Genomic DNA, 22,000 nt, shown 5'->3' with positions numbered 1-22,000 from the left:
CATCCAAAACCATCTCAGCTCAACCAATCCCAAACCATCACAACCCAACCCATTCCATACCATCTCAACCCATCCCAACCCATCCCATCTCAACCCAACCCATTCCATACCATCTCAACCCATACCAACCCATTGCATCCCAACACAACCCATCCCATCCCAACACAACCCATCCCAACACAACCCATCCCATTGTATCCCAACCCAACACAACTAATCCCAACCCAACACAACTAATCCCAACCCAACTCATCGCATCCCATCCCAACCCAACCCAACCCAACCCATCCCATCCCAACACAACCCAACCCAACCCAATCCATCTCATCTCATCTCATCCCAACACAACACAACACAACCCATCTCATCCGAATCCATCCATACCTATGAAGCATGGCAGTGGCGGTCTTACCTTCCAGGTCCAGTTTCACCATTCCCGTATCGTCTTCCAATTCGTTGGTGACCTCACATTCATATCTCCCATAATCCTGCAGGGTAACGTTCTTGACAATGAGGGAGGCGTCACCAGGCCCATCTTCTTGCAACGCGCAGCGACCCTTGTAGATACCAAATGCTTTCTGCTCACTCCCCAGAGCCACAAAGACGTCGCTGAAGGTCATGGGGTCAGTGATCTTGGTCCACTTGATGCGGATGTCATTGGGGTCATGGAGAGACGTGTCGTAGTGGTACCGGCATGGCAGGATGATGGTGCCACCACGGTGGGTCACGACTTTTCCTGGAGCGGTCTGGACCACCACATCACCGGTCTGGTCCTCTGTGAGAAAGACAACACAAGAGGCGGAGCTCAGGACTGGTCACAGCGGGGGCTCATATGGGGGTATACATATCTGGGTCAGCGCCACATAGTAGTTTCTCAGTACGAGGTCATGCAGAGTCATCAAACAACATTAAAGTTAAGAAAACACAAAGCAGCCTTTCTTATGGAAACTCTGACCTAACCATAACTATACAGTGGGGAGTGGGGGGGGGAGATAAGAGGAGAGAGAAGAGAGAGCGGCCATTATTCAACATAATAGAAAAACAGGAAGAACTTCCTCAAAAGCCTCATTTGAAGCAACACTATAGTTTAAAAAAGCACTGTAATTTGCTGTTATGATAAACTATGCAACTATAACGGTTGTATGTCGTTACAACGCATTCCATTGCAACGCATGCCTTTTCCACGCATGCGTTACAACGGAATGCAATTACCACTTATGTGGTCCTTTTTCTATTTTTTGTTAATTCAGTACGTACAGGTACGTACGTTATTACGTAGTTATTGAGGCTCATTGAAAGACGAACAATAAGCACAGAAGAGCTTTTTATAGGTAAGACTTTTATTTCTATTAATTAAACCCACTCGTTTTTTTTTCGGGGGGAGACCCCCCCAACCCCCCTCCAAGCCCCCTTTTTTTATTTCTTCCTTTTACGGACATTCCTTTACTACGTAGTAAAGTAATGTGTGGTAAAGGCTATACGTGGTAACCACGCATGCGTTGTAAAGCATGCGTGGTTAAGTATAGCGTGGAAACGGCTGCGTTGTAGTGGCTGTTTCCCAACCATAACACCTCTAGTGCTGTGCGACATTTAAACTTGGACCTTCATGAAGATGAGAACAGTTTCCAACTTGGGCACAGGCGACCATTCTTTCTACCTGGCCTGTCCTATGCCCTGCAGCCAAAGTTCCAAGCGACACCTGGAAGCAGGGAATTGTTTTCCCTGCAGGTACACATGGATGGCTGTTCTGAGTGACAGAAGGGGAGCACACTATGTGCGACATATTTAACCCTCGCCTCCCCGCCACTGCCAAAATACACAACAAACAAGATGACCAGACAGATATGTTTTTGGTTGTTTTTTGATCCCACTCAGTCAATCAATTCTGGAGGGTCATCTATTTTATTTTAGTTATTTTTTGTATTTTTAGAAAAACATTTATAACATTTACTTGAATATGTCATCAAACAGACAGTCAGCGAGCAGTGGAAAACATATCAACAAATAAAGTGTGTATGAATATACAAGTGCTATACAGTGTTAAAAAATCAATATTGTCATTTCATACAAATAACACCACACTCGCCAGACGCCGCCAGCGAGTGAGGAGACAAGTCCGCCCGTGATACAGCGAGGCCGTGTGGATTATCTTCACGGAAAAAGAAGTACAACTGAACCAAAAAACACACGATGCCGGTCGCTTTTTATTAAGCTGGCCCAGACATCAATCGAATTCCATAACTACGGATCATCTGGCAGATTCCCCCCACCTGTTGAAATGATACATCTACACACAGAATTCCGGTCTGTGTGAGGCACCCCATTCCACTACTATGAATTTCGAGTGACAACTGCTTGTTATTCTCAGTTTTGGCTTTATCCAGTCCACGTCCTGAGGAGAACCCTTACTCACGCTGAGGTTCGAAACGCGTTGACCCTAAGCCTGGGAAAACGAATAAAGGGTGCTACTAGGGTTGTTTAAATGTATACAGTGCTATCCCTAGTCTTTGTAACCCTCCAATTTATTTTTCCTACCCCCGGCTTAGTCAGACAGGCAGGTAAGTGCTCTTTGAACTGTGTATCCGCCTGTCTTTTCTTTTTGTACTGAATGTAAAGGACTGGTTCCCAATGTGAATTCATTGTCAGATATTTGAAATATCTGATTCTTTGATTCATTGTGGTGGTGTTATTTGTATGAAATGACAATATTGATTTTTTAACACTGTATAGCACTTGTATATTCATGCACACTTTATTTGTTGATATGTTTTCCACTGCTCGCTGACTGTCTGTTTGATGACATATTCAAGTAAATGTTATAAATGTTTTTCTAAAAATACAAAAAATACTAAAATAAAATAGATGACCCTCCAGAATTGATTGACTGAGTGGGATCAAAAAACAACCAAAAACATATCTGTCTGGCCATCTTGTTTGTTGTGTACGTTTGAGTGGTCCAGGCCAGTTCAGAGAGAGGACCCAAACCTTTTTCTTCGCACTGCCAAAATACAGCATTGGTGGAGTGGGCGACTGGTCAGGAACAGGCGGCTTGCAGCTCAGCAAAGCGCCAGGAAGATGCTTGCTGCAGCATATGGCTTCTTTCCCCAAAAACATTTGACAGTTTTGCACTTTCTTTAGCTGGCAACATTTAGAAAACTGAGCCAAGTGTAAGCTTCACAGCCTGGCACAACCAATGCACTGCTCTTGGCCACACACACGTGGACAAAGATATCACAAAGTGCATGATGTAGAACATGAAGGGGGACAGCGCTGTGGTGTACAGTCCCTCTACACCCCCCCCCCCTAAACCAGTATGGTAACATTTATCCTAGGCATGGTAAGGACTTTGGCCATGCCAGTGCTTAATTTGTGCCAGTGTTTGCCGGTGCTTGGATCCAGCACTTCTTGATAAAGACTTGACACATTCATGAGAATCCATCACATGGTGGCGCTGGTTGTGTATTTTAAGCAAAGTTGATTACTGGAGCTTTCACTATTGAATATATATATTTTTTTTAAATGTAAAAACTCGGCTTGCAGTTTAAAGTGGCATGTGGGTTGTGCCAGCTGCAGTGGACCCGTGTGAAAATCCATGAGCCCTGGCAGTTCAATTCCTACAAATTAAGCACTGGGTCATAGTTTACAGCCAGTCCATCCAAATCAGAGCACTAGAGTGATGCGGAGTGTCTTCTTGGTAAAGGACTTAGCCATTCTCTGCACCTGTCCCGCCTACCTAGAGGTCAAAAGCGATGGCAGGTGAGTTGTTGTTGTAGGCCATGGCTATGGCTTGCAGCCATAGACACAGGGAATGGCCTTCACCATTGAATGCAAAAAGAACAGTTGATGGACAGAATGCAGAACAGTGTCATACATTCACCCCAGTACAGAGATCTGGGCCGAAATCCATCGTTTTTTTGCTCACCATGCCTTTCCAGTTTGGACCCACCATTGAAAACATTGCTGGATTTTCACTTTCATCAAACAGATGGTACCCAATCTCTTGCAGTTTCAGTGATGTTGTGTCACGTGGTGTCACCAGCGATGGCACCGAGCGTGCCATTTGTGACTTAATTCACATATTGATGCTAAACAATATATCCTGCTGCAATAACACGCCATAGCAACACATATCCTTTCAAATGTTTGTTGCCAACAGAAAGCTGCACTATACATACAGATGTCAAAGCAATAAATGTATATATAAAACCATGTATTGTTTCCATTGATATCCAGCGAATGGGGGCCGCAGGGACGTTGTGCATCTTCCACCGGGGCCCCCTTAGTATGTATAGGTTTGTTTTGTGCCGGTGGGGGCGGAGTGAAAAGGTAACCTCCTGATGCACCCATACAGCTCCCCCTCCCCCCAGGATCAATCTTCAGAGCAGGTTACAGGGTGAAATTCAAGGCATGGGGTACATGTGACAGGGTTCATGAAACAGGGTGACACCATTACCACTGAATAGTACAACTCACTCCCTTCCCTCAGCTGCTTCCCTCCATCCTCTGTATCTCTCATCACACTCCTTGCCCTCCTCTCTCTCTCTCTCTCCTGTCTCCTACTACGTCATCCCCTGCCCAGCATCTGCCACCACCACAGGAGGGAAAACAAAAAAAGGCTTGGGTCCTGTCACTGACCGGCCTGGACCGCTACTATTGAATAAACAAAAACAAGTGGCCGAGCAGGTTGAATTTCGAATAATGCACCGCCTAGTTAAACAAATTACTAGGTTGGACAACCATTAAGTTGAATGGATTGATACTTTATAAAGCAATTTTTTTAAGAGTATATTTCTTATGTCATCAAAAAACCAACGAAATATTTGACAAATACATACATACATTCAATACAGTGCAATGAACATATCAAACAAATATATATCACAAGAGAATTGTAACATAAAATCACATAGACAACTATGCAATGCCTCGGGTGTTTTGATTATGAGGCACCAGTCCTGAATAAAGACAAACAAGTGGACAAGCTGATAATTACATTCGCCTACTTGTCAACACCAACCCAAGATACATATTATAATTCATAATAGGGTGCTAGTTATAGGAATTATACATGATGGACTGAGCAATTGCAAATGTATTATTTAATTCCTATGAAGCCCCGTCTATTTTATATCTTGGATGGAAAGTCAACGCGTTTCGAACCCAATCTGATTCTGCGGGTTCTCCTCAGGACACGGACTGGGGGGTCGCTGTCACTTTTTCGTAATGCGTGGCAATTAGGAATTCGTAAACCGTTCCCCGTTAGCTGTTCTCTTATTAGTAAACACTATAGGCGGAGGGGACGGGTGCCGGATCGTTTTTGTAGGATTCAGCGTTCGTATCTTTTGGGCTTCCGCACGACCGCTTAATAGTCGGAGGAAAATCGGCACGGCTGCAAGCGCGGGGAAGCAGCAGCCGCCGCACGAGGTTGCTGACTATAACACAAGGAACAAGCAGTTAGGAACTATCTACTTTCAGATTGTTTGGTGATAGCACTGTATTGAATGTATGTATGTATTTGTCAAATATTTCGTTGGTTTTTTGATGACATAAGAAAAATACTGTTAAAAAAATTGCTTTATAAAGTATCAATCCATTCAACTTAATGGTTGTCCAACCTAGTAATTTGTTTGACTAGGCGGTGCATTATTCGTAATTCAACCTGCTCGGCCACTTGTTTTTGTTCATTCAATAGTACCACCACAGGAGGGCACTGTCAAGGCCTCGTGTTCGCTGCCTCAGCACAGGCAAGAGATGCCAGGGGTGGCCCCTCCATTTGAGCAGAGGAGCGTCGCCCCACATGACCCAGAGTTGAAAAATAAACACTGTTTTAACCCTTTCCGTGCGCACGTCCGTTGGCCAACGCGGCCCCACCCACTCAATGGAACGCCCCCCCCGCCCACTCAATGGAACGCCCCGCACCACTGCAGAATTGCCGTCGCGGTTAAGGCGTTAACCTCGAAACCATGCTGGGGAGGTATTTTTCTGGCGTGCATCAGTGCCCACAGCACTCACCTGGCTGGTGTTGTACCCTCCCGGCCTGCATTTTTATGCCCTTGCCAGGTTCTTTTCATCTAGTTTGCATTGGACCAGATGCCCCCTGCATCCTGGCTGAGACTGGCATTTGAGGATAGAAGGGTGCGGAATTGGACTCTGCCCAGTGCCGTAACAAAAGCCCCCACAGCTCCCCTGGTGCGGGGGACGAGCTCCAGGGGGTCCATTTCGGCACTATGCACAGGCCCCCTGGCCTGAGAGCTCCTGACTGGGTCCGGAGGGCCCCCTCCATGTACTTTGCACTCGTTTCGTTACGCCACTGCCTCTGCACATGAAGGGGCGGAGCCAGTGTCATTGCGCATCGATCCAGCGGTTATCGCTTACTTCATGGTCTTATTACAACAGAATGCCAGCCGTAAATGGAACGATATCTAATAAAAACATAAATGCATGAGGCTCTTTGAGAGTTAGTAGAATAATAAATAACAATTCTGCGCCTCCGGAGACGGGCGCCGGGGTCATTTATCTGGAAGCTGCGATAGTAAAGAACACGCTGATTGAATTATTGCTCAGCGCCGGAATCCTTAATTGAGGGAGATTATTGTTATTGTTGTTTATAAAATATTTTTACAGCCTACATCGGCTTTGGAGTCAGTTGTGTTTGCCAGGATGATGAGCGCGAACTTGAGGATTTATCAGGTGCCGCCATGATGGAACCGTAGGGTCGTCTGGTGAGCTTAGATTGGCAGTGGTGGGCGGGTACCACGATGAGGGCAGAGGCATGGTTCGACCAATCCAATGGTATTAGGAAGATTGCATGGCTATCAAGACCAGAGAACCGGATAACTTTGGTCTGGGTTCTTTCAAGGGAATGTTTCATCATACATTCCTGTAACAACAAAAGGGAGAGTTAGGGATTGTATTCACAAAAAGTGAATGGGGTTGACTCCTGTTCCCCTGGGTAAGGTATAATGATAAACAATCGGAGGAGTATCACCAGAGAGAATCGTGGATTCTTAATGGGATGTGTTCTGGGAAAAGGAAAGAATTCTTCCTTTTGTAAAAAAACCCTCACTCACCAACCTAGTGGTGACATGCTTCATCATCGGGGTCCACCCTGATGACCGAGTGCCATCAGGGTGTGCTACGACACCTGAATTACAGTGGAGCTGGATTGTGAGTGATAAGCGCAAAAAAAGGGTGTGTTAAAAATTGTCCTGGTTTAACTTAATATAAAAAACTTTTATTTGTAAGTAACTGGACAATGTTAAAAAGAAGTGTGGAGATACGTTGAGGGTAATTATGACCAAGAGTATCTCTGGAGGTGGTCTGGTCTACATGTTTCAACCTATGTGTGGAAGTTACCAGGTTTTCGTCAGGACCAAAGGGAAAGAAAGTGGACGGTATACACCCCCTAAAAGGTGTACCCAGTCCTAAATTCTTGTGACCAGATAAGTAAAAAAGTCTGCTATCGGTGTAAGCTCCTGCCAAATCGGCGGGCTTGTAATAAAAAAGACCTGTTGGAGGAAAGGAAAGGAATCATAAATAAATTTAATTACGTGCCTGTAACGTTGTGGTGATTCGCACGTGTCAACACGCATCATGCCATTCCCATTAAGTTCCAGGTGCAGCCTGCCGGAGGTTCAGGGGGCTTGCTTGTAGGTATATCGACTATGCGGTGCTATTGTGTCGCTGCTAGGTAACCCCTGAGGGGTAAGGAACCATCAACATTCACACTGATCAATACGTGTGTGAAAGGTGGCTTAAAATTTAGTCACACGTGCGTCCAATCTGTAGTGGCGTGCTAATGCATCCTCTCAATATTATGTGTGAGGACGGGGTTAAAAACATGCAATTTTAACCAGTACTTCAAACGGACAAACTTAGACCAACATACGAACAAGACCAGCAAACGAACAAACATTATGGGTTAATTGGCCCTTCTTAGTCCTACTAGGTGTCTTTTGGCTTCGGAGGGCAGGGGATGGGTATATACAAGATCAGTATTGGATTGAGCATGCTGTAGAGTCACTGATTGGTAGGATCCTAAAAGATGCACTATAGGGTGATGTTGGAATGTGTAGGGTAGGTTCAGCATCAGAGGGGGAAGATGAACCTGAGGCCAGACACCCAGAGACTGCGCCGCTCTCCGAGGCAGTCTCACGCTCTGAAACAATGAAATGATGTTGAGGACCCGAGACAGGAGTCATTAGACGGCAGCGGGGATCCTCTAGGCGCCAGGCCTTACCCAATGTACTCACCCAGGACATGCACGATCTTCCGCCTCCCTTTCTCGCTGGCAGCCGGGCTTCCGGACGCCAAGGCAAGGAGCATGGCCAAGGTACAGGACCCCACCTGAAGAAGGCCCTTACACACAGACATCTGGAGAGAAACAGAAGAGAAGATGTAATGTCCACCATCACTCACCGCAGCAGAAACGCCAGGAGCGGAGGGTAAAGTGATAAATAACAGACAAGGATTGAGCTGCAAACCATCTGACCACAGGGTATCAATTCTGTTGAAGAATTCTATCTCCTGAAAGGGTGAGAAGGACCATGTAACTGATGAAAGGGTTAGAATGACCATTCCTCTGGTAGAAAGCAGGACTAGTATTAATTGTTCAGTAGCAGTTGTTCCTAAACTTACTCCAGTTCATAGAGTGCATGCAAATGTCATCTTTTACTATCATACAACAGTTCATATTGTAGTGACCTTGACAGGATGAAAGATAGAATCAGTTCTACCTTAATATGAATCAGTAGCTTGCAGGTTAAACACTGGTATCTCCAAGAAACCTGCAGATGACTGGTCGGTCTCACCAGATCTAACTAGGACTGCAGGGCGGCTGCGGATTCTAATGCAATATACTTTTCCATCGTCTGTTTGTAAGCACCTACCCTATGTCCCCTGCCTCCCAGACACCCTGTTTCCACTGTGACTACCCTATGTCTCCTGCCTCCCAGACACCCTGTTTCCATTGCTCTACGATGGACTGGCAGCTAATGTGCTGAAACAGCTAAAGTCATGGTGCACTCCTGACTTGTGTATCCTGGTTGCTGCATTAACAATAAAACAAACATTGGCAAAGTCAATAGGTCTGGGTTCAATGGGATAACATATGCAGCATTAACACATTAGAGCGAGACAGATAGGAGGAAGCCAGCTGGAGTGCACTAAGAGAATAGTTGTAAATGAGTCCCTAGTGCAGTTCAGTGCAAGCACTCAAGAGGAGGTGGAAGGACACACTCAAACAGCCAATTGCATTAGATGAGAGATGTATACTGAGCTGACCCAAGAAGTGACTGAGTGACAATCTATCAAGCCAATGGCTAAACAGGGCAGACCCAAATAACGCCAACGGCTGAAAGCAGCATACTCCAAGGCTACTCTACGTATACTGCAAGCACTAGGTCGGTTTCACAGATGTGTATTAAAAAGCCAGACTTAAAAAGGGAAGCGGGCCCTCAAGGAAGAATCACAAGCCGGGCAAGTGGCCAGTTGCCGGCGAGCTTATCCCGGGCTTCTAGTTCGTATTTTTTGATAAATCCAAGAACTTCATTATTTACAGGGTACTAGCACAATTTTTTTTTTTTGCTAAACTCTTTGACAGGGTGTGTCGTGATGTAATGGTACAACAGAGCATGCTTTTTAAATTAAATTGCATTCTCTGAGTTTAAGCTATAATTTTAAGTGCACGGACTTGACTTCATCTAATTCACTATCCATCAACCAATAAAGAAATACCAGTGTTTATCTATGATAATGATCGTGTTGTTTAATCTTGGTCACTCACCTGTTTTCTCTGTGTCCCACAAATAGGTAGCTTAACTTGCATTTTCTTGAAATGGAAATTACTGTGAACTTGTGTTTTTCAAGAACAGGGTTTGCTAACAAATTCAAGAGATGGAGGGCTTGTCTGAATCTATAAGACATCTGTCTTGTCACTTCTCATTGGATGACAATGTAAAACAATTAATGTTACATTTTGAGGCGCCTTTGTTGGCGTTTTCCTTTTTTTGCGGTTCTTCTTTCTCCTTTTGTTAAGCATCCATAAAACCCGCATGCTAGAAAACTAGAAGTGTGGGCGGTTATGCCGATTTCATAGTTGATATTTTTTTGCTGACACGGTTAGATACACCACACGTTTGCCACTTTACGGATAACACATGTGTTAAATTATATATTTTCTCAGATGCCACATTTGAGTTGCTGTGAGAGTAACAGTTGTCAAGGGAATTGTTGCTAAAAGCATTCTATTTTTTCTCACCTTTCCTTCCTCATATCTCACTGTTTTTTAACACACACCTAACCTCGTAGCGATCACCCGTGCTTAAATGCGCCTTTTAACCAGATCTATATATAAAACGTCCTTTAACAAACATCTCGAATTCTTTTTTTACTGATTCACAAAAACGTCTGTGAGTATGGAAAGGAGTAATACAGGAGTACCCTTTTAGGCACTCTTCCTGTTAAGTAAAAGTAGAAAGAGGGAACAGTCCTTTCTAGTTGTACAGACCGTTTATGAATGTTCCCATTTTAGGTTTTGTGGGGCCAATTAACAAAGCCATGTAAGAGATGTAAAAAAGTCGCATAGGAGCACTACTTTATCTACACCAAAATCCCTCTGTGAAACGGACCCTGTGTGTTTTAAAGTAAAGATTCGTGGTTAAAAAGTATACCTTTTATTTGGCAATACATCTGTGCAATTTATAAACGAATTAACCCTTTCAAATGCACACTTCTGTTTGTTCTTCTGTGCATAAGGGCTGGGCTTCCTGCCTTCGAGGGCAAGCACGAAGGGCCGGCTTATGATAATATCACCCACATTCCAATATCAAGTTGTACCGCTTTAATTGCAAAGAGCTTAACAAAACTGTTTAGATTAGAAATAGAATTTTTTTTAGTGCATCCCATATCGTGATAACAACACTTTTCTAAGCATTAACACAAGGAATCACATTAACGTTCAGGCATTCAAAAACATCAAACATGTTAACAAATACAAAAGAATCCTGCAGGCATAATAACATTAGGTAATAATACAGGGTGCCAAAAATTAGGCAGGGTCTTAATAATGCTTTTTGAGTTCATTTTTGAAAAGTTCAAGTTGAATGAATTGAAGGCGGTCAGTGATTCCGTATCGAAGTAATGAGCGATTTCGAACCAGATGTGGCGAGCGATTTCGAACCCGAGGTGTCGAGCGATTTCGAACCAGAGGTGGCAAGCTATTTCGAACCAGAGGTGGCAAGCTATTTCGAACCAGAGGTGGCAAGCTATTTCGAACCAGAGGTGGCTAGCGATTTCGAACCAGAGGCGGCTAGCGATTTAGAACCAGAGGTGGCAAGCGATTTCGAACCAGAGGTGGCAAGCGATTTCGAACCAGAGGTGGCAAGCTATTTCGAACCACGAACCAGAGGTGGCAAGCTATTTCCAACCAGAGGTGGCAAGCTATTTCGAACCAGAGGTGGCTAACTATTTCGAACCAGAGGTGGCTAGCGATTTCGAACCAGAGGTGGCTAGCGATTTAGAACCAGAGGTGGCAAGCGATTTCGAACCAGAGGTGGCAAGCGATTTCGAACCAGAGGTGGCAAGCTATTTCGAACCACGAACCAGAGGTGGCAAGCTATTTCCAACCAGAGGTGGCAAGCTATTTCGAACCAGAGGTGGCAAGCTATTTCGAACCAGAGGTGGCTAGCGATTTCGAACCAGAGGTGGCTAACTATTTCGAACCAGAGGTGGCTAACTATTTCGAACCAGAGGTGGCTAGCGATTTTGAACCAGAGGTGGCTAGCGATTTAGAACCAGAGGTGGCAAGCGATTTCGAACCAGAGGTGGCAAGCTATTTCGAACCACGAACCAGAGGTGGCAAGCTATTTCCAACCAGAGGTGGCAAGCTATTTCGAACCAGAGGTGGCAAGCTATTTCGAACCAGAGGTGGCTAGCGATTTCGAACCAGAGGTGGCTAACTATTTCGAACCAGAGGTGGCTAGCGATTTCGAACCAGATGTGGCTAGCGATTTAGAACCAGAGGTGGCAAGCGATTTCAAACCAGAGGTGGCAAGCGATTTCGAACCAGAGGTGGCAAGCGATTTCGAACCAGAGGTGGCAAGCGATTTCGAACCAGAGGTGGCAAGCGATTTCAAACCAGAGGTGGCAAGCGATTTCGAACCAGAGGTGGCTAGCGATTTCGAACCAGAGGTGGCAAGCGATTTTGAACCAGAGGTAGCAAGCGATTTCGAACCAGAAGTGGCAAGCGATTTCGAAGCGAATGTGGCCAGCGATTTTGAAGCAAAGGTGGCCAGCGATTTCGAAGCGAAGGTGGTAAGGGATTCCGAATCGAAGGTGGGGAGTCTAATTCAAAATTGGTTGGAGATTTCAAGTCTTGTCCCTTAAACAGCAATCTTGATACGAAGGAGGTGTATTTTGTCTTTTCCAAAGCATTTGAAAATATTGGTCTATTAAAAGGTACTTGACCACACTGCTGCAGAACCAGGTAATTGTCTCTTACTTTCGGCAAGTACCATATAACTCAGGCTTGAACGGAATCCACAGAGTCACCCTTGGAAGAACACTTTGAAATATAAAGACTTGCTTACCTGCCCTGCGAAGAAATGCAACACAAACTATTAACATTAAATAAAAAAAACTTACATTCACCTAAACTGAACCTCTCTTTTGACCAAAATCTGTATACGGAGCTTACTTAATAATTGTTTAAAGTGAAAATTCAAGTTCAAGTGAATCAAGATGTCTTTAAAATGTCTTTTGATCTGCTATTCTGCTGGTTTTAGACATTTTGGGAATTTATTAAAGCTTTTCCCCTGGCTTAAAATATTCTTTTAGATGTTTTAAGGAATAAAATATGTCCCTTATTTATGCAACATGAATAAGGTGGTATGCACTCCTGAGTTTTACAAAATTAATCCAATATAAACGACCTCTTATGTTTATTGCGTGCAGAACCAGGTTGTGCCTCGCCCTGAATGCACTGAGTTAAGTACATGACGTGGGGAGCGCAGATTCCACGCTCCACTCCCAGACGCACTGCATGAACTGGATACCAGATCCAACCAATTAATCATCCTTCAACTTTGTTCAAAATTTTCTGAATTAATCCGCGGTTTTTCAAAGTATTTTTGTTCTTTTGCATATCCACATACATAACACAATGTGTTTTGGAAACTTCTCGTATTTAAGTGTGCCCATCCGGACTTCTTCGAAAATATGATCCAAACACAACCAATAGTTCGGAGCAGCATTTCTTTATTTTAAACCCAATGCATTTCGGGCTGTGTCACCAGCCCTTCGTCGGGGGTCACTGCAAATCAATCAATTTAGGAAACCATCAGTACCAAGATATGCCGTTTATAACATTATGCTAAATTTTTAACCTGTTGTAGTTCATTTTCACCTTCAAATTATTTACAAAAATCTATTGAAGTGCTTGAATGTCACAATATACCCCCACCAACCAAAGACAAAACCATAGTGCAGCCCTCCTGGCCTTAATTTAATGATACACCCTCCTTACACTCAGTGCGCTCTCGGCTAGATCACATTCACGTTTCCCTTGTTAAATGCCTGATTTATGTTCAACTTGCGACACGTAAAATTTTAGCATAATGTTATAAACGGCATATCTTGGTACTGATGGTTTCCTAAATTGATTGATTTGCAGTGACCCCCGACGAAGGGCTGGTGACACAGCCCGAAATGCATTGGGTTTAAAATAAAGAAATGCTGCTCCGAACTATTGGTTGTGTTTGGATCATATTTTCGAAGAAGTCCGGATGGGCACACTTAAATACGAGAAGTTTCCAAAACACATTGTGTTATGTATGTGGATATGCAAAAGAACAAAAATACTTTGAAAACCCGCGGATTAATTCAGAAAATGTTGAACAAAGTTGAAGGATGATTAATTGGTTGGATCTGGTATCCAGTTCATGCAGTGCGTCTGGGAGTGGAGCGTGGAATCTGCGCTCCTTATTTATGCAAGGCTTCAACCAGGTTTATGAAAGTGCTAAAACTGTGTTTTCAGGTTAATGGTAATTTTAGGACTACATAAAGCCTGGTCAAATCCATTAAGCAAGGACCATCTTTACTTGCTTGAGGAGATCTTAAGCCTTGGACTAAATGTACTAAAAATGCTCAGTGTTTTAACAACACATGAAACTGTACTCACTACAAAAACACAGAGGGGTGTGTGAGACATAAGTTATTCCAAATGGAACCAAGAGTCTAAGCGGTGATCTCAAAATTAAAAAGAGAATTTTTTAATCTAATGAAATCCTGCTTTATCCCCAGCAATATTTTCTATCTTTCGGATAGTGTTTTTTTTATCTCCAGTTCTCAGCAACTGATGAATAATCCAGGCTGGTTTATGGTGCTCACATACTCGGTATATATCCTTTGTTTTAGGACTCACGATCTTTCGAAATAAAATGTTCAAGGTGTGATTTAAAGGGATATAATTAAAACTCCTTCCTTAGGTTATAAGCCTCAGCGGTCAACTACCTCTTGCACCATTTCTCCTTTTTTTTATTTTCTTCAAACCCCTATTTCTTCCTTTTTCGCTCTTCCTTTCTAGTGAATTGTACATTCTTTTTTATGTTGATTATTTGAGGTACTGACAATGTGGTTCACCCAATAAATTCATTCAATTTAGTGAGAATAGGTTTTGGTTTCTTAAAAGGCCCAGTTTGACTGTAGAATTAAAGATGCTGGAGCTCCTGTCAGAAAGGTAGAGCTAACAATGGACCCTGATTGCAATTACAATGTTCGGTTCTTATGAATAGACTTTTAGTAAACAATGAGCCGCGGTTAAGCGTATACACCTTTGAATCTGCTCCTGCAAAGGTCAGACAACAATAGGCCCTTTGATGAAGAACTTGCCTCTTTAGTCATTGGGGATGGTGAGGATTTTGAGAGTGTTTTGCGGCTGTCGTTATCGAAATGCACTGCCATGCAGAGAGACATTAGCAGAAGGGAAGGGAACTAGGCACAGTCTATGTCATCCTTTGGAGAAAACCTGTACTTTACTATATCTGTAAAATCACATCCTCCACCTGTGAAATATGGGTTTGTACCACTGCACTGTGTGCAATAAAAGCACCCAGACATGAAATATGCTTATAATTTGGTAAAGCAGCAGCAGAATCTCAAATCGTGGAAAGATCGCTAATGTACTTTAAACAGTGTGTACATTACCTAGCGCTTAGCTAACCGCATTTCTGGTTGCAACAGATGGGCAGTCTATACTATTGTGAAGGGCTGCAGGAGAATGGAATCTTAGCTTTAAAGACAACCAGACAACTGTAGGAAAGTGCTCCTTGTGGCACGGGTACCCCAACTTTTAACCTGACTCTGAAAGCAACTTTCACGGAGTGTGCACTGGTTCCCGGCTAACCAGGTTCCAAAGGCCTGTGTTCTTTTCCAAAACTGTACCTTTGTTTCCACAATGGACCACACACAAATCCCTTGTAAACAGTACCACTGGTACCAAGGGCCTTGTGACCAGAGAGGGTCTCCATAGGCTGCAGCATGTATTGTGCCACCGTCGGGGACCCCGAGGCCAAACTCATGTACACTGCCACTGCAGCCGGCGTGTTTTGGTGCAACTAAAAGTGAAGAGTCGACCTGGCACACATCCCTGTGTACCAGGCCTGCCAGCACTGCCTATAGCATAGGCAAGGCGCCCCTCTAGTAGGCCTCACAGCCTTACGGCAGGGTGCACTATACCACAGAAGAGTTCATAGCTGCATGAGCAATATGTCTCTACAGTGTTTACGTCTATTATTAGACATTATAAGTGCATAGTGAAGACATACGGAGTACATGGGCTGGGAACTGGTCAATACAAGTTCCACAGCTCCATGATGGCTTCACTGAATCCCAAGATGTTTGGTATCAAACATCTCAGATTAACCCCTTAACCGCGTGGGTAATTCCCCCTCCTGTGCGGGGGGAGGGGGACCGCGCGCGGTGCTCATGAGGCACAGTGCAGCTGTGCTCATGCCGAGCTGGGCTCGTCATGACTCCGCCCACTCCTGTAGAATGTCCGCACAGGTGTGGAATTCACCACGCGAGGGAGGACCTGGACATGGACTCTAACCCATCAGTAGATCTCAAAGCCTTTCCTTCATTGGACGTGGCTGAAGTGGATAGTCTCCTTAGTAAGCTTAAATCTGGCTCCCCGTTAGACGCTGCTCCCCTGGCAGTTCTTAAACAGGTATCAGGTACAGTATGCCCTGTGATAACGCAGGTCATTAACGCGTCACTGGCCTCCGGTGTAGTGCCCCCCAAATGGAAGAAGGCCAAGGTCAGAGCTTTGCTTAAGAAACCTAGCTTAGACCCTGAAGACCTGGCCAACTATAGGCCTATTTCACTATTACCAACTATCAGCAAAATAGCTGAAAAATATGTGAATCGGGTCCTTTCTTCCTTCATTGAATCCACGGAAGGATTGCACCCCACCCAGACCGGGTTTAGAGCAAAACAGGGAACGGAGACAGCCCTGGTAGCAGTAGTGGAGGCAGTTAGAGGTATAGTGGATGCAGGAGGCTGTGCTGCGGTGGTCCTGCTGGACCTCAGCGCAGCCTTCGATACAGTAAACCACTCTCTTCTGCTGCATCGGCTGCATCTTACCGGAGTCTCTGGATTGGCCATTAAATGGCTCCATTCTTTCTTATCCGACAGAAGCTTCTCTGTCTTTGAGGGAGAGGTGTCATCCAGCCAGCTGCAACTGAATCACGGCGTTCCCCAGGGCTCCTCCCTCAGCCCAACTCTGTTTAATATCTATATGAGACCTTTGGCTGAGGTGGTGCTTCCCTGGGGAATCCAACTTGTTACCTACGCCGATGACACGCAGCTGGTGGTTTCCTTGGTGAGGAACGATGTTTCAAATCCGGGGATCAACAATCTGACCCCATGTCTCACCAAGGTTCTGGAATGGATGACTTCCTCCTTTTTAAAGTTAAATGGGGCCAAAACAGACATCATGCTCCTAGGTTACAAGGCACCAATTAATCTTGATCCTTGGTGGCCTCACTGCCTAGGACCTCCCCCAGCACCCAAGACTCATATAAAGAGCTTAGGGATCTGGCTAGACTCCTCTTTAGGATTTCAATACCAAGCAAAAAAGGTAGCCGGAACCTGCTATGGGCTGCTGAGAGTCTTAAAAAAAGTGCTAGACCTTCTGCCATTCGAAGCCAGAAGATTGCTAGTCCAGTCATTGATTATGTCACGGCTGGATTATGCAAATGCCGTCTACATGGGGGCCCCGGTCGGCACCATAAAAATTTTGCAATCAGTACAGAATTGTGCTGCCCGACTACTCATGAAAGTCCCTAAAAGATGTTCAGCAAAAGCCGCACTTCAATCCTTGCACTGGCTATCCATCAAGGGAAGGATAACTTTTAAGACCATGTGCATGGCGCATAAATCCATCCATGGGGCTGGCCCGCCTATCCTGGATCCCCTTTTTTGTCGCCACCAATCAGTGAGATCTTTGAGATCCAACCAGCGGAATTTGCTGGTAGTTCCCAGGATGAAGCTGGCCCGGATGGGTGGCCGTCGACTCTCGGTGCATGCAGCTAAAGAATGGAACGCACTCCCAGATGCCATTAGGCATGAGTCAAACCACCTTGCTTTCAGGAAGCGCTTAAAGACGCACCTCTTCCAATAGTGTCTTTACTTTCCTTTGTCTTACAGCGCTGGGATGCTCAAGAGTAGCCATGCGCTATAAAAGAAAGTATTCATTCATTCATTCATTCAGTGGCGCGGCCGTTATGACGAGCCCAGTTCGTCATGAGCACAGTCCACTGTGCCTCTTGCCGAGCTGGGCTCGTCATCAGCAGGCAAGGGGTTAAAGAGCCCAAACTGATGCCAGTGTTGGATTAATTAATAAGTGCATTCAAAGGGCACCTCATAAGTGCCCCCTGAAGACCTACCCAACCGCTAGAGTGTAGCTGACTGGTCTACACCAGCCTGCCATCTCTAGACATGTTTCTGACTCCCTGAGATAGGAGCCCTTGTGCTCTCGTGGGTCAGAAACAAAGCCTGCTCTGAGTGGAAGTGCTTCACACCTACCCCTGAGCAGGAATAGCACTCAAGAGTGGTGAACCTCGAAGGCTTCCTTCCCTTTGTTATGCTAGCTAAGGCCTCTCCGGTTGTGGAGATGCCCGCCCCCTGAACAAGCCCCACTTTTGGCAGCAAAGTCGTGGGTAACATTAGTAATCAGGAGTGGTGTATCCCCTCTGAGCCAGGACCACCCCTGAGATATTCTTTGCTGAAGTGACCCCCTCCTTAGAAAATACTCCATATTGGTTGTGATGATTTTAGCCAATAGGATTAGGAGCAGGTCCACACCCCAAACAGATGAACATACAAAGGGTGTAGTCACCCTAAAAGTAAGTAGCCCATTAGCTATCACCTGCCAGTACCTGTAACGCCCCTAAATTGCGTATTTAGGGGCACCCCTGAACCTTGATCCTTAGTTCCTGGCGACCTAAAGAAGAAGAAGGACCGAAGAGCTGTGCAGCAGTGAAGGCGCCAGCTGACAACTGACTTGGATCCCGCCCTACTAGCCTTTCTGCAGCCCCGAAGAAACCGGCTCTAAAAAGCACCTACTCCTGCAGGTCCAGCAACCTCCACAGCCCTGGGAGGACTGCCTGCCTGCCCTAAAGACCAAGAACTCGAGGACAGAGGCCCTGCCCACAAAGAAACCCTCAAGAAGAGCTCCAGTGCCCTGCTGAACCGCCCAACCAGACCCTCGGACCCACCTCTGCATCCAACGCCTCCGGCCAGAGGCGAAGTGGCCCACCCATGCTAAGAAGCTTTCCCAGAACTTCTGAGCTTGAGTCCCCTAACCGTGACCCGCTCCGGTAAGGATCTTCCGACCTCCACGAACAAACCTGCACCTGCAGCCCCCTGGCTTCGGGGAGCCTGACCGGCAGCGCCCAGGTGCCCGTCAACATCCCAATGTATCTCCAGAGCCACTGCTTCCCTTCGCACGGCTTCCTGGTCCGAGCCTGCAGCCTTTGATCAAGATCTTCAATCTCCATCGCCCTGCAGGGGGCGCCCGGCGCGGTGTTGTAACTCAGCACCCGGCCGCTTCTGTGGCACTGAGGGTGTGTGTTTGGTGCTCCCTAGTGGCCACCTAAGTGCTGGTCCTAATCCCTGGAAATTGACCGCCCTCCCCCCCCCCGAAACTCAGATTTTACCTGCCAGCAACATGCACCTGTGTGCCCCCAGTCGCCATTGACTAACATTGGGCCCCAGTGACCGAATTGTTCTGCAACCTGCCGCCCCAGTGCCACTGGTGGTGCCGTCACTCCACTTACCTGACCCTTGCCCAGTGTTGGTCTGAAAACCCGAAGACTGGATTTGTAAATTGTGTACTTACCTGTAAGTTTACTCCATAGGGTAATATTGAACTGTTCGAAAAATACAGTGTCCACTTTCGATATTTAAAAAACTGCGATTTCACAAAACATATTTTACTGCAACTAAGTAGCTTTGGTTCCAAGTAATAAACATAAAATTAGTAATATTTTTACAAATAATTGATATCAGATTTAGTCTTGAGTGTGTATAATCATTTCTTGCCTGAGTGTGTACAACAAATGCTTAACACAGCCCTCTGAGAAGCCTAAGTGCTCGCCCACACTACCACAAATAGAGCTTTTAGTATTATCGACTTAAGCCTCTGGGGGTAGAGTATATACAGAGCCGGCTTCCTACAGCAAGCTCACCTTATCGCGTGCACATTCGTCCAAGTTTTTAATAATCGACTTGTCTTAGGAGCATCTCGTCATAGTTACATCTTGCAGGAAAGATGGGAAATAGTTTCTCTACACAGGGGTAATGCAAGGGGTCTCTACACGAGGGTGATGCAAGGGGTCTCTACACGAGGGTGTTGCAAGGGGTCTCTACACGAGGGTACTGAAAGGGTGCCACAGGCCTGAATGTAGGCTGACGATAGCCATAACTGGGGTGCTGTACAGTGGGTCCCACTTATAAATAGGCTATGGTGCAACTACACCTGCCGCACTAGTGACAGCTGCTCTCCTCGCTCTGTGCACACCAGAAAACCACCAGCACGAGACAGGTTGTACGTGTCTTGGCCACCGCCCTGTGGACACCTGTGGTGGTCAGAGAGGCGTTACTTGTTTCTTATGGGCGTCTTCAGCCGGAAGACGGTCACAAGAGTGTCTCCAGCTGTGTTTCCTGCACTGCCGAGTCATCTACAGCTGATGAGTGGACATTAAAATGTCCACAGATCACCCGCCTCCAACAGATGGATGGAGTGTGGGACGATTCTTTGCACCAAGGGCCGCAGGACACCGATTGACCAGTAGGTGGCACTGCTGTGGTGGGTCTGAGAAACCAAAGACAGCTTCTGCACAGCACTGTACTGGGTCCCCTCAATGCATCACACCCATGGCCGTAGAACACTGACTGCCCCGCAGGTGCTACTTCAAGTGTACCTACGCATACTCACGTGGTGGCTGTAAAAGCTGCTCCTGCTCAGTGGATCATATCCTGGGTGACATGACACTTAGTGACCCCACGGTGGCACTGCGGGTGTCCGCGCACGCTCACGCAGTGTCGGGATGCTGCAGGTGTCCGCGCACGCTCACACAGTGTCGGGATGCTGCAGGTGTCCCAGCACGCTCAAGCAGTGTCGGGATGCTGCAGGTGTCCCCACACGCTCACGCAGTGTCGGGATGCTGCAGGTGTCCGCGCACGCTTTCGTAGTGTCGGGATGCTGCAGGTGTCTGCGCACGCTTTCGTAGTGTCAGGATGCTGCAGGTGTCCGTGCGCGCTTTCGTAGTGTCAGGATACTGCAGGTGTCAGCGCACGCTCACGCAGTGTCGGGATGCTGCAGGTGTCCTCGCACGCTCACGCAGTGTCGGGATGCTGCAGGTGTCCCCGCACGCTCACGCAGTGTCGGGATGCTGCAGGTGTCCACGCACGCTCACGCAGTGTCGGGATGCTGCAGGTGTCCGCGCACGCTTTCGTAGTGTCGGGATGCTGCAGGTGTCCGCGCACGCTTTCGTAGTGTCAGGATGCTGCAGGTGTCCGTGCGCGCTTTCGTAGTGTCAGGATGCTGCAGGTGTCCGCGCACGCTTTCGTAGTGTCGGGATGCTGCAGGTGTCCGCGCACGCTCACACAGTGTCGGGATGCTGCAGGTGTCCGCGCACGCTCACGCAGTGTCGGGATGCTGCAGGTGTCCCCGCACGCTCACGCAGTGTCGGGATGCTGCAGGTGTCCGCGCACGCTTTCGTAGTGTCGGGATGCTGCAGGTGTCCGCGCACGCTTTTGTAGTGTCAGGATGCTGCAGGTGTCCGTGCGCGCTTTCGTAGTGTCAGGATACTGCAGGTGTCCGCGCACGCTCACACAGTGTCGGGATGCTGCAGGTGTCCGCGCACGCTTTCGTAGTGTCGGGATGCTGCAGGTGTACGCGCACGCTTTCGTAGTGTCGGGATGCTGCAGGTGTCCGCACATGCTTTCGTAGTGTCAGGATGCTGCAGGTGTCCGTGCGCGCTTTCGTAGTGTCAGGATCCTGCAGGTGTCCACGCACGCTCACGCAGTGTCGGGATGCTGCAGGTGTCCACTACTGCGCCCGCTCATTACATCACACACAGGACCGCACCACACGAACCAGAAAGTGTGCACGCGGTGGGCTCACAGGCTACACTCCTAGCGTCATACATCACGCAATGTATGGATACTGGGTCACAGGTTACTCTCCTAGCATGCTATACCACACAATGTATGGATACTGGATCACAAGCTTGCCTTGCTTTACACTCCCAAATAAAAGAAATTCAGTACACTCAAGATGAGGCACTCAGTAAAGGAGGAAAAAGCACCGGGAAGGTAGGCTCCGCACTCACAAACGGAGGCAAATCAAAAGGCGGTTTCAAAATAAATCATGGGGTTTTATTAATGCAACGCTCTCAGACAGGAAGACTTTCCCAGATGTCAAGTCAAGTCAAGTCAG

The 22,000-nt window shown here is 46.5% G+C and overlaps 1 protein-coding gene across 1 annotated transcript in view; it reads right to left on the bottom strand.

The window, feature by feature from the left end:
- Nucleotides 1-22,000, bottom strand: part of HAPLN4 (hyaluronan and proteoglycan link protein 4) — a 105,264-nt gene that overhangs the window by 62,535 nt on the left and 20,729 nt on the right. Inside the window, exons 2-3 of the mRNA XM_086946851.1 lie at nt 8,253-8,373; nt 413-775 (exon numbers count right to left, since the gene is read on the bottom strand). Of these exons, the coding sequence (XP_086802977.1) occupies nt 413-775; nt 8,253-8,373 (484 nt within the window). The remainder of the gene's footprint in view (nt 1-412; nt 776-8,252; nt 8,374-22,000) is intronic.

The sequence above is a fragment of the Lissotriton vulgaris genome, chromosome 12 (genome assembly GCF_964263255.1).
Source record: "Lissotriton vulgaris chromosome 12, aLisVul1.2, whole genome shotgun sequence".
Taxonomy (NCBI): domain Eukaryota; kingdom Metazoa; phylum Chordata; class Amphibia; order Caudata; family Salamandridae; genus Lissotriton; species Lissotriton vulgaris.
The sequence above is the reverse complement of the archived record's forward strand: the minus strand, read 5'-3'. Positions and strand labels throughout refer to the sequence as shown.